The 13,616-nt window shown below is 42.4% G+C and overlaps 1 protein-coding gene across 2 annotated transcripts in view; it reads left to right on the forward strand.

The window, feature by feature from the left end:
• The first annotated feature begins 4,582 nt into the window (after nt 1-4,582).
• The window catches only part of smarcd2 (SWI/SNF related BAF chromatin remodeling complex subunit D2), a 46,851-nt gene continuing 37,817 nt past the window's right edge, over nt 4,583-13,616 (forward strand). Inside the window, exons 1-2 of one of the 2 annotated variants that reach the window (XM_072249017.1) lie at nt 4,583-5,110; nt 9,258-9,442. In XM_072249017.1, coding sequence (XP_072105118.1) covers nt 4,940-5,110; nt 9,258-9,442 — 356 coding nt within the window. In that variant the 5' untranslated portion in view covers nt 4,583-4,939. The remainder of the gene's footprint in view (nt 5,111-9,257; nt 9,443-13,616) is intronic. The other variant, XM_072249015.1, reaches the window with a different exon arrangement.

Genomic DNA, 13,616 nt, shown 5'->3' on the forward strand with positions numbered 1-13,616 from the left:
TGTGTAACTAGGGGGGCCATGCACAATCCGGATTTGATGGAGACAGCCGTGACAGTACAGGGGAACACCTGGAGTAACTTCTGAAATGCCTGCTTCGCTGCCGCTGCTACTGTGCGATCGAGAATCTCCGGAGACGAAGGCCCCGAGTCCTCGGCTTTGCCTATTGCCTGTTGCTGGGGTCGGGGTCGAAGCGCTCAGCAGAGATGGTGCTCGGTGCTCGGTGTCGGAGGGCTGGTCGGAGGCTCGGAGTTTTCGGACGGACTCGGAGTCGGACTGTGGTCGGATGCTTCCGGGATGCTGCATCGGCAAATTGGCAGCGCTGGAGGTTTACTATCTGCGTGAGATGATGGAACTTTCAAGCGACTTTGAGACTTTACCGTGCCGTGGTCTGTTCTTATCAAATTACAGTATTGTTTTGCACTGTTGTAACTATATGTTATAATTATATGGTTTTTGTCAGTTTCTAAGTCAGTTTGTCATGTGTTTTCGTGATATCATTCTGGAAAAGCATTGTATCATTTCTTAATGCATGCATTACTAAATGACAATAAAAGAGGACTGCGTGTCCTCATAATCTAATCTAATCTAATCTAATCGTTTGAAGTTCCAGTCAGAATAAACACAAAATCTCCTTATAACTACAGCCTCCTATTCCAGGCAACAACCTGGTGAATCCCTTCTATGCTCTTTCTAACACTACCACATCCTTTCTGTCACACAGAAACCAGCACAGTACACAATAGTCTAGTGCAACCTAACCAATGTTTTATACAGCTGCAACATGACACCCAAACTCTTAATACTCAATACCTTAACCTATAAAGCCAAACATATCAAATGCTTCTTCATTCCCTATCGAACTGTTTCAGTTTCAGGGAGCTATCCCTCTAACCTGTACAGTCTACCTGTACATCAACATCCTGAGGGTCTCCCATTTACTCTACATGTCCTAACAGAATTTGACTTCCCAAAGTGCATTATTTCACACTTGCCTTGGATTCATTTCCTTCTGCTACTGCTCCACTCAACCTTCCAGCTGATCTATATTCTGCTGTATCATTAGACAATCTTGTTCATTATCTCACTAATTTGTAAGCAACCTTACTAATATGACCACCTCATTCTCATTCTAGTTATTTATATATACATTACAAATAACAAAGGCCTCAGACTGACATTTCCAGTCAGGAGAAAACCCATCCACCACTACTTTCTGCCTCATATCAAGTTCAAGTTCGAGATTATTATCATCTGACTGTACATATATACAATCAACAAAAAAAACGTTCCTCTGGACCACAGTGCACCCACAAAACATATATTATACCCAGAACATAAACCAGTATGTTTTACCATATTACCATAAATAATTTAATAAAATATAATTTAAAGTGCATGTAGTGTGCACTATAGATTTAAAAAAAAGTACAGTAAACAATATACAGCTCGTTGTGCTAGTGATGGGAACTTGTTGGTGGCTGGGTATTCATTAATCTCATATCCTGAGGGAAGAAGCCTCCATACTTTCTTTCTGACAGTCGTAGGTCAAAGAGACAGAGAGGACATTAGAGAAACCTCTCTACCTCCTCTCTGTAGGCTGACTCATCATTGTTGCCGATGAGGCCAACCACTATAGTATCATCGGCGAACTTCATGATGTGGTTTGAGCTAGATCTGGCAATGCAGTCGTGAGTCAGCAGCAGGCTGGGCACTCAGCCCTGGGAGGTGCTAGTGCTCAGGGTGATGGAGCTTGAGATGTTGCTGGCAACTCAGACTGACTGGGGTCTTTCTATCCAATTACATAGAGGACAGTTTACCCACCAGCCTCAGAGGGATGATCGTGTTAAACTCTGAGCTTAAGTTGATGAACAACATCTTGGTGTATGAAGCATCATTTTCTAGGTGGGATATATTTCTCTATTGTTTCAGAATCTTCTTTAAATCTGGTCATTCACAGGAAATCCATTTTTCCCAATCCATCTCCAAATCTTCCAGCCATTCTCTCCCGTAGCCAAGAATGCAGGGAAAAAACATATTGAGGACAAGATTGGGTAGCCATATGTTAAAAGGCAATTTCTGGCTTAACACATAAACATTGAACAAGCTTCATATCTCACCGTGCTGTCAGATGCAACATGGTTTCCTTTTAATTATCTTTTTAAAAAAGAAGCAGTGGGATGAAGGAATTGAACCGTTTCATTCTCTGAACCCCTGTAGTTTGACTGACTATCCACAGGACCTACAAATCCAGAGAGAAGAAACAACCATCTGTATTCATCAGACATCCCATCTCTCCCAGAAGTTCCGGGAGTCTCCCGCATATTAATAGTGGCTCCCTGATGCCCGCAAATTATATACAATATCCCGGAAATTGATTTTTTTGAGAGTGAGCAAGAGAGAGAGAGAGCGAGAGAGAGAGACAGAGAGAGAGCAAGAGAGAGTGCAAGAGAGCGACCACGAGAGAGAGAGTGCGAGCACGCACAAGAGAGAGCAAGAGCGAGAGAGCGAGCGAGAGAGAGAGCGCGCCATAGCAGAGTGTTCCAAAAACAGAAAATATGAAACGTACGTCACCCCAGACTACACTAAAGTGTACCCCTGCCTAATAGGGGTCAAAAATAATGACAGTGTTGCTCGCTGCACTGTTTGCAACAGTGACTTTTCTATTGCCCGTGGTGGGTTAAGACTGTAAAGACATGCTGAGGTGAGTTTAACAGGTGTCATTCGTTCATTAGCATAGCGAACGTTATTTAAACTAGCTGGCTAGCTGCTAAGGAGCTACTCTATTGCAGGCATCCCACCTCTCACAGAAGGGTGGGATGTCTGATTCATGCTCAAAACCTTTGCAAATGTTTATACCCAAGTTCTAATACTGGAGCATCACACTTCCAAAATGCAAAGAAACTTCAATTTTTCCCCATCAAAACACCTTTGTGTGATAATGGAATGTTTGTGTTTTTTCTTACAAAGACAATAGTCTAATTCCCTGACACAAGTCTGAGGAGGATTTATTTTACTCAAACTTAAAAGGCACAGTCAAAATTAAAAAGTACAAACAGAAATGTTTCGTTAGCCAAGTTTGTCAAATGGACTTTTTGTATCATAAAATAACAGGTTTGTGCAAATCTTTTGCAAGGAAGTTGTAGACAGTATCGACATTCACATGGGAACTGACTTACTGCAACACGTTATGTTCAAAGTCATCTGACTACATGAGAGTAATACTTAAAATTAAATGGCAGCTTGCAAGGAAACTGCAAACTGATAGAAAGGTACCTTCACTATTAGCTTGTTCCGGATGCTCACCAAGATTTGGTTTGTCACCTAAACCACCATAGATGTAGAGTGGAGAGCATCCCGATAGGCTGCATCACTGTCTGGTATGGCGGGGGGTGGGGGGGCTACTATACAGAACTGAAAGCAGCTACAGAAAGTTGAAAATTAGTCAGCTCCATCTTGGGTACTAGCCTCCACAGTATCCAAGATATCTTCAAGGAGCAGTGTCTCAAGAAAGGCAGCGTCCATTATTAAGGATCCTCAGCACCCAGGCATGCCCTTTTCTCACTGTTACCATCAGGTAGGAGATACAGAAGCCTGAAGGCACACACTCAGCGATTCAGGAACAGCGTCTTCCCCTCTGCCATTCAATTCCCAAATGGATATTGAGCCAATAAACATTAACTCACTTCTTCTTTGTATATTATTTGTTTGCACTATTTTTAATCTATTTTAAAAAATATAAATATACTCTAACTGAAATTGATTTACTTATTTATTTATTTCTATATTATCATGTATTGCATTGTGCTGCTGCTGCTAAGTTAACAAATTTCACGACATATGCTGGTGATAATAAACCTGATTCTAATCCACTCTGTGTGAAAAATATACACTTCAGATCTCCTTTAAATTTCTCTGCTCTCACATTAAACCTATTTCCTCTAGTTTTAAACTCCCCTACCGAAGGAATAAAAGAACAAAAACTTAAATTCACACAATGTATACACAACTTTCATGCGTGAAAAAAGTTAAGGACACCAGTATAAGATTGTAAATTGCCCCATGATTAGGCTGGAATTAAATCGGGGTATTGCTGGGCAGTGCAGTTGGAAGGGCCAGAAGGGACTATTCTCCGCTGTATCTTGATCAATCAATAAATTAATCAATTACTTGAAAGAGCCCCTCACATCTTAAAGCCACGGACAAGATCAAGATAAAAATGGTACAAACAAGCGAAAAGGTTGTGTCAATCGGGTGGACTTGTTGCATTATAAAATAACTGGGGTTCAGGGCATGGAAAGGTCTCTCTGTATCTTCTTAAATGCAAAAGACATTGCATAAAATTGTAAATGTATTGTTAGGCTTGGTGGCTTCCAAGGCAGAGCGTTCGGTCTGACAGCTGCAAAGCGCTTTTACCTGACGCAACGGGAGGGGGGATGTCTGTCGGCGGATCAGCACAGCCTTGACATCTGCTGGCTGAGTGCTCCTGCTCGCTAGAGACAGAGGGCGTACAGGCTGAGAGTTGCCTGTTAACCTGTTTGTGCAATCCCCACCCATCTGCCAAAACCACAAGAGTGGGCGGGGAGGCGGAGCACTTCGTAAACAAGTCTGGCAAAAACATTCTGATCTTTATCTTGAGACGCTGTTGGGTTGAGAAAATGTGTCAGTGCCAGTAGAACGAGGCTTATTGCTCTCCAGCAGATTCATGGGTAATGATGACACCAAACATTACCACCTTTGTGCCTGTTGCTGAATGTTGATTTTTTTTACCCCCCTTCTCCAAAGGGTAATATAGCCAACAGGATACTTGTGGAGCGAAATAAATTCTGAGACCCGGAGGCTTGTGGATATTGGTGGAGTGAAATGACAGCTGGACCAGAGGCAGTTAACAGATCTAAGTGAGATTAAGTCTTTTGTTTTATCTACATATACTTTGAAAAAAATGGCGACAAGAGTAGGCGGAGGATACCCCATGAACCCAGACAGCCCCATGAATCCAGCCCTCGGGGTGAACCCAATGAATTCCGTGGCGGGCCAAGGTGGTAGGATGCCACTTAATCTTCAGCAGCCATCTCCAGCCTTCCGCACGATGGGTCCCGGCGGCGCTTATCCCGTGAGTATCCCCCACCCCCTCCTACTTCAACTTCTGTAACTTTCCAACTTCTCTGTGTTCCTGTAATTTTTTATGCATTGATCGACTGGAAAATCGTCCCGACCCCAATACCCTGACGACAAAAGTATTAGAATTGACGATGTTAAGATATTTAATTAATTTGTATCCGAATGACGGCTGATTTAATGTTATAAGTTGTTTAAAATTAATACAGTATCATTTGCATCGTGTTTGAATTTGCATCTAACAGCTTTATTTTCGTTTTGGGAGGGGGTCTATTTGCTTTGCGCACGTGCAAGAAAAATGGGACGTATCCTAAAGTTGTTTTATTTTGGAAGTGTGTGTAGTCTCGCCCTCTCTCCCTGGGATTGACACAGGAGCCGAGCCCAGGGGAGGTCTCTCTGTGTTTATCGCTAGAATTAACCGAAACTCGGCCTAAAAGCCGCCCTCCGGTCCTGGTTACAGTGTGTGCCTTTCTTTTCCGCCTTTCTCCTTACTTCCGCGTTTGAGCGTCGCGTGTGAGGCTGGTTGACACTGCGAGCCCGGGCCAGTGTGGAGCTGCCGACCGCTGGCCCGCAAACTCTGGCGAGAGAGCAGAGACGCTCAGACTGCATTCCCAGCGCCCGACCTCTGCACCCACCGCCCGCGGGGGTCGTTAAAGCCGAAAGCCTCGGCTCCCCACGTGTCCTGCGTTACTGTATCCGGGAGAGGAGCACATGAGCGCTATCACATGCTTCATATTACTGGGTGGGAGTGATTCCAGTGGGGGTGGTTTATAGTGAGGTAGGATAAGACGGAAGTGGGTATAGGGGACATGGTCAGAGGGTGTGAGGGGGTTACGAGGCTGACTCATAGGGTCAGAATTTGGAGAAGAATTATGAGGTCAGAGGGTGAGATAATAATTGACTTAAAGTAGATGCTTTAGGGGCCAGAATTACACGGATAGAGGTTTTGGAGAAGAGATTAATTATATGAAAGGGGCAAGTTATAACAGCTGAATTATACCACACTGGGTTATAGGGGAGTGGAGTTGAAGCAGGTTTTCAGTGAGGAGTTAAATTTTAGGGATGGGGGAATTTATAGACGGGCATCCACAAATAAGCCCACCAAGTAACTATAGTTGAAGATGGATAGGTGACTTTAAAGGATCCCTGAACAGGGGGCCATGTAATGAAATTAACATTTAGGAGGCAGAAACTTATCTTGATTTCACATACAGGTCCCAACAAATGAAAATATTGCCCAATCCACAAACAATGGGAAAGCATTTGGTGAGGACAACTACCAGAGCTGTTCACACTTGTTCCTGAGTTAGCTGGATATATTCCTGTACCTTTTGGAAAAGGAATGATAACAGCTGAAATGGCCAGTAAAGATTGCAATTGTTGTGGTGTTAGGCTATTTGTTCTAAACACAATGTTGTGTAAAATTATGGTACGGTGTATATTGGAAACTCATTAACAACATTCTCAGAAAAGAGTGCAGATGCACAGACTAGATTTTTACTCTCCGAAACACAAAACAATATCCTAATAATAATAATGGAAAATGTAGAGTTTGAGAGGGCTTTTGACAGTATTGATTGGGCCTGCCTGTGGCACATTCTACAGGAATATAAAATTCCTGTCACAGTAAACAACATAATGAAAAGTTTCTGTCATATCTTTGTGTGTAAAGTTGATCACAGCTTTGAAAGTCAACAGGAGTGTCAGAATGTTCCTTGTCCGCAGCCCACTTCAATGTACCACTGACTGAGTAGTGCTCTGTAGGAACCCTTCTTGTCCATCAAAGACTAACTTTACAGATAAATGAGAATCATCGGGTTTATTATCACTGACACATGTCATGAAATTGTTTTGTGGCAACAGTACAGTGCGAGATATGAAAAATTACTATGTTACAATCAAATAGTGCAAATGAGGAATAGAGAGGTAGTGTTCATAGACTGTTCAGAAATCTGATGGCAGAGGGGGAAAAGTTGTTTCTCAAACATTGAGTGTGGGTCTTCAAGCTCCTGTACCTCCTCCCTGATTATAGTAATGAGAAAAGGTGTGACCCAGGTGGTCAGGGTCCTTAATGATTGATGCTGCCTTCCTGAGGCTCCGTCTTTTGAAGGTGTCTTCGTTAGCCGTTACATTGTAATTGTGTCACTGTGTTTGTGACTGTCAAACTAGTTAAATATTTCCAAGTCTACCCATCAAGCCTCCTTAAGACCTTATGTTTTTTGTATAAATTCTACTTCTTTTAAACTCCAAGGAGGACAAGCCTAAGCTGTTTAGTCTGTCTTGGTAAGACAGCTGTCCCATCCCAGGAATTAGCCTGGTGAGTCATTTGTGGACTGCTTTCAATGCTGCTATTTTTTTTGTAAGTGACAAAATCTGTGTAAAGTGTTCCAAGTATGGCCTGTCCAGCACTCTGTGCAACTACAACAGCACCTTAGTGTAAAGCAAAAAAAAGTGATGCTGGAATTCTAAAATAAAAAAAATAAGATGCTGGAAATACTGAACAGGTTAGGCTGCATCAATGAGAAGAGAAACCGATCTGAAACTTTAACTCTGTTTCTCTTCCCACAGATGCACCCTGACCTGCTGAGTATTTCCAGCATTTTCTGTTTTTGTTTAACAAAACCTCTGAACTCCTTTACATTATAGGCCAAAGTGCCTTTGTCGGAGTTGCCTGCTAACTTTGCGTATCAATGCAACCTTTGGGCCTTTTGAGGAAAATGTTTATAGATCAAGACCTCAGATCTGGAACAAAACTCATTGTTTATCTGGTAGCAGTGATTCTTGCCCTCCTATTTACAGTACTTCTGAGGCCAGCATTTTAATGCACTGAAAAAATATCAATGACTACTATGTAAAACATTCCAAACTGGTTATGTGCTTTCTTTGGGAATTGTTTCCATCACGGGACTAACAATAAGATGGAGCATTGAAAACGAGCAAAAATAAGGCAGCATGATGTGGATTGTGCTACAGATGCTGAGTTGAATTCTGGAGGGCATCTGGGGGAACCATTGAAACGGTGGAGGAACATCATCCCTATCCTAAAGAATAGATCAGCAACAGCTAGGAGCTGAATTAGGGAAGTTTAGGAAAATAGGGAAAGTAAAATACACCTACAAGGGAAGTGCATTATTGGGATAACGGAGTTATTAGAGAGTTAAGTTATCGGGATATGGGAACTATAAAGGAGTTGGGTTCAAGCAATAGAGGGTTTATAGGAGAGCTGAATTAGAAGGAGAGTGGAGTTTCAGAAGAAGTGAATTATAGGGAGGGAGAGGAGGCAACAGGAGATCAATTACAGGGATGGGAGTGGGGTGTCTACAGGAGAGAAGAATTAAAAGGGTAGGGGGTTTAGAATAGAGATGGATTTATAGAACTGATTATAGGGCACAAAGAGTTCTCTCTGTGTATGTGTGCTTTAGTTCTCTAAAATGTGTCCTTTATATCCCTCTATAGAAATTCTGATTGGGTATCAAACCAATGCCCTTTTTAATTCGGCTCTTGTAGCTACAATTTAAACTTGTATATAACTAGTGCCATAATTCTCATTTGGCAGTTGCTCAGTGACACAATAAATTTGCTGTAATATGTTCAATGTTCCTATCAAAGAGATTTCTTTTTTCTCAAAACTTTGGCTGGGGTATCAGAACTGGAGGTTATGGCTGGCTGCTGCTTTGGAGAACTGCACAGACTCAGTGAGATTCAAATTAAATGGATCTGTCCACTGCAGATGTAAGCATTTGGATGTCTTCAAGCTTCTTGCTTTTAAGCCTCGAGACTATTAATTAAGCATAGTTCACAATTGTAAGTAATGTGGAACTGCTGGGTGGCTGCCAGGAACTAAAACCAGGAAAAAGTATCAAAGGTACATTGTTGACCCTTAATAAAAACTTAATGTAAACCTACCCACATGGATCGGGTTTGATGCTCCAAATTTCCAGAGCTTGTTGATAATAGTTCTGACAGTGGTTTGTAAAGCCACTAGTTGATTAATTGTCAGAATAGGAAGAGTGTGAAGAGAGAAAGCTTTGCTTTCACTTTTATTAAACACATTGGTAAAGAAGCATTCTACTGGAGTTGGTATTTATTAATTTTTGACAGCTCATGTGTAGTTTCACTATTCCTTTCTCCTGCACCCTCAGCGCCCAGGGATGCCACTAGGATCTCGCATGGGAATGCCAGGAATGCAGATGGGCATGCCCTCTGGCCCATCCTTCATGGGGAGCACGGCCGTGCGACCAGGAATTCCGCAGCCGATGATGGACCCGTTTCGTAAGCGTATGCTCGCACAGCAGCCTCCACAGATGATGCAGAACCGAGGGAGAGGGTAAGATGCTGGCACAGGGGCATGGTCCCCACGTATGGAACACTAAACCTTTATTCAGTCCTTGCAGAGAAGGCTGCCAGATTTTCCAGTTGCCTTTTGAATTTACCTAGTGCCTCGATGAATCACACCTACCAAGAAGGTTTTAACTTCATTGCCATGTCTCTGCTAAGGTCTCTGATCTCAGAATTGGCTGCCACAATTGGCCTCAGCATTTATGAGTGAGGGAAGAGAAAACTGGCAACGATGTACATCCCTGACTTGTGTCCAGCAGTCCTTGCAGGATATACACATGTGGCATGAAGCCCTCTGGATCTACGTATCCTGCTGATACATAGTGTTAAGACTTGTATTCATTTAAACTACATATACTAGCACACAGTTAACTGAGGGAGCAACCCAGATACTTGAAACTCTGCTCATGGGAAGGGTCAGTGCCCGCAGAGGGAAAGGACAAAATTAATTTTTTTAAAAATGGTCAAGACAAAGAAAGCCTAAGCACTGAATAAGCGCCCCACCAAATCTAGAAGCAAAGGAGCAAGTTACTGTGATTTCCTTGGTGGGGGGGGGGGGGGGGTGTTTGCCAAACTTTTTCTCTGCCCAATGCACAAAGCTGACCATGTTCTTTTGCTGCATGCCTTGCCCTGCTAAGGGGGCTGTGCTGATGCTGAGTGAAAGGGTGAAAGGTGGACCATCACTGGTGATGATATTTGCTTGACTTAAAAAAAATTGTGGCCACAGGAAAAATGAAGGAGGTGTTTCCAGGACCATAAATAGCAAATCTACTATATATATATATACACTGGCATTTTGCTCGCTGTTATACATAGGAGTGGTACCCTAATCACCTTGTAAGAATTGTCCTAATGCAACTCTGTTGGAACCATTGTTTCTTCCACCAACTCCACCCCCCCCCCCCCAAATTTTGGGATTCTGCCATTCTGTGAGTGCTGTCTTCGTCAAGCAGTAGAAGATCTGCCATTGATGCAACTTGTAACTTGCTACTTGGTGAACCCAATGCTTCATCTTTGGAGAAGCTATCTACTGTGAGATCAATTTATGATGCCATTTTTCAGCAAATGTAGTGACGTAAGAAGTAAACGTCGATCTTGCAGGTTGGTTAATATGACCAATAGCCCACAATGTTATGCTAAATTAATTAAGCTAGAAAGTAAATGCTTAGATAAACTAATCCCTTCTACTATACAATGTCCATAGCCCTCCATTCTCCACACATTTATGTGCCTGTTTGAGAGACTCTTAAATGATTATCATATTTGTCTTTTCTATCATCCCCAGCTCGGCATTTCAGGTCCCTAAATTCTGCTTTTAAAAAGAAAACTTGCCCACACATGTACTTTGAACTTGTTCTCTTTAGTATATTATGACCCCGGTGAGAAAGATAGCAGCCATCTACTCTATCCATGCTTTTCCTAATCTTATAAACTTGTCCGGTCTCCTCATGGCTTCTGCAACAACAAAAACAACCCAGCGTCTCTGCTTAGCATATGCCCTCTTATCCAGGTAACGTTCTGGTGAACCTGTTCTGCACTCTTCCCAAAGCCTCCACATCTTTGATATAATAGAGTCATCGAAATTGAATGCTATTAATTCATTACTTAAGCCCATCGGTCCTAATGGGGCATAAGCTGCTGTTGGAAGCTAGCCAGAGTCCTCTGTGCTGAGCCAGTCTTTCAAGTCATCCCCACGTATAGCCATTCTTCTTGGTGTCAGCTTCAAGGTCGCATTGCCATGTGTTCACTTTCGTATATGGTCCCTACATTCCATGTTCCACTGGTTGTGGTCCTGGATGATAGAAGGATGATCAGACTTGTGGCTTCCATGGACTTGCAGCTTTCACCACACGACTTCATACGTCTTTTTGACGAAGAATCCTTCCTCACCCACGGATGAGGTCATTGGAGCTTCTGTTGGTGTTTCTGTAGCGCTGGGTGTTTATGGGATGGGGTTGCTAGACCCATGCCCAACCCTCCTCTTTTCGCAGCCAGGCTTGGAACCATCCTTGGCAGATAAAACCTATCTGCCATGGAATAAGTTACCAGCATTTTTTTATATACTATGATCAACTGAAGTATTTCTTTTATTTGTGTGGTTTCATATTTTTAAACAACCAGTTAACTCACAGCTTTCTTATTGTGCCTCTGTTCATTTTGCTATGAGATTGATCCCATTAGAATGTGCTATACCATACCCTGACATTGCAGGTTTGGAACTATTTTATTTATTGAGAAACAGTGTGAGCAGACCCTTCTGGTCTTTTGAGCCACGCCGCTCAGCAACCCCCAATTTAACCCTAGCCCAACCATAGGACTATTCACAATGACTATTTACCTATCAACCGGTACGTCTTTGGACTGTGGGAGGAAAGCGGAGCACTCGGAGGAAACCCACGCAGTCACTACTCACAGCCCTTTCTTGTGCTCAAAATTAGTCAGTAGATCTTTCTATGACTCTACGTAGAAATTGGAATCACCATTAAACTAGTGTATAAGTGGATTTTCAGTATAATTTTAAGGACTGAAAATAGAGGATAAGGAACCACATAACATAGGTGTGGCTAATACCATAAATTCTATCAAGCCTCTCCTTGTTAACCATAGAAACTACAGCACAGAAACAGGCCTTTTGGCCCTTCTTGGCTGTGCCGAACCATTTTCTGCCTAGTCCCACTGACCTGCACACAGACCATATCCCTCCATACACCTCCCATCCATGTATCTGTCCAATTTATTCTTAAATGTTAAAAAAGAACCCGCATTTACCACCTCGCCTGGCAGCTCATTCCACACTCCCACCACTCTCTGTGTGAAGAAGCCCCCCCCCCAATGTTCCCTTTAAACTTTTCCCCCCTCACCCTTAACCCATGTCCTCTGGTTTTTTTTCTCCCCTTGCCTCAGTGGAAAAAGCCTGCTTGCATTCACTCTATCTGTACCCATCATAATTTTATATACCTCTATCAAATCTCCCCTCATTCTTCTACGCTCCAGGGAATAAAGTCCTAACCTATTCAACCTTTCTCTGTAACTGAGTTTCTCAAGTCCCGGCAACATCCTTGTAAACCTTCTCTGCACTCTTTCAACCTTATTTATATCCTTCCTGCAATTTGGTGACCAAAACTGAACACAATACTCCAGATTCGGCCTCACCAATGCCTTATACAACCTCATCATAACATTCCAGCTCTTATACTCAAAACTTTGATTAATAAAGGCCAATGTACCAAAAGCTCTCTTTACGACCCTATCAACCCTATTAACATTAATATTTCATGTATGTTCAAATTACTAAAACAAAATTATAAAACGTGACACAGGGCATTAGTCTTGGAATGATTTTAAAGCTTGATTTTTTTTTTAAACGATCAATTCAGAGCTTGCTGGAAAGAAGCTAAATGTATTTTGCTAAATTGAAGTCCCCAACTGAGTATGAGTTGAACATAAACTTGTCCATTGGTTTTTATGGTAGTTGAACAGAGCTCCAGGTCAGTGGAGCCAAAAGCCTTACTGTGCAGGATATAAAGTGACCGATTACTTATAGAAAACCAAATCCATTGCTTTTGATGTGCTTCAAGTTAAAAGGGCCATTTCCAAATGGCCTAAATGGAAAAGGAAAATAGTTCTCTGGGTGGAAGCGAAGGGCTTCAGAAGCCACTGGTTGGAGCTTGGGCCAGTGCTGAATGCAGTTGGAGGACTAATTTTAAAGAGAAATTTAAAGATGGGGCTGTGGCGGTGGGGTGGGGGGTGAGGCAGATGAAGAGATTAGTGAATAAAATGCTCAAAGAGCTCCAGTAGGTTAGTGGGCTGACTGTTCTGTACTGGACTAGACTAGCATGGATGGGACACGTAACTGGTAAGGTTCTTGATTGCAGTCGATTGACTCTTGACAGAAAGCATAAAAGAAAACAAGGTATCATGATGTCCACCATGTCAAGCATCATGTTAACATGTAGGTTTGGATTTTCCATTTATGATTAACTATTGTTTCAGCAATAGGAAATGGGTAGAGAATGTTTCAACAAAATCTCCACCCACTTTTTAAACAGGACATAGTTTCCATGGGCAGAGCAGAGGAGTTGCTTGATAGTTCAAAGAATAGTGAGTTTTGCAACTGATCATAAAAATAAGCAAGAATAGCAGGTCCCTAATCTAAATTAATT

This window comes from Mobula birostris, chromosome X (genome assembly GCF_030028105.1).
Source record: "Mobula birostris isolate sMobBir1 chromosome X, sMobBir1.hap1, whole genome shotgun sequence".
NCBI classification, from domain to species: Eukaryota; Metazoa; Chordata; class Chondrichthyes; order Myliobatiformes; family Myliobatidae; genus Mobula; species Mobula birostris.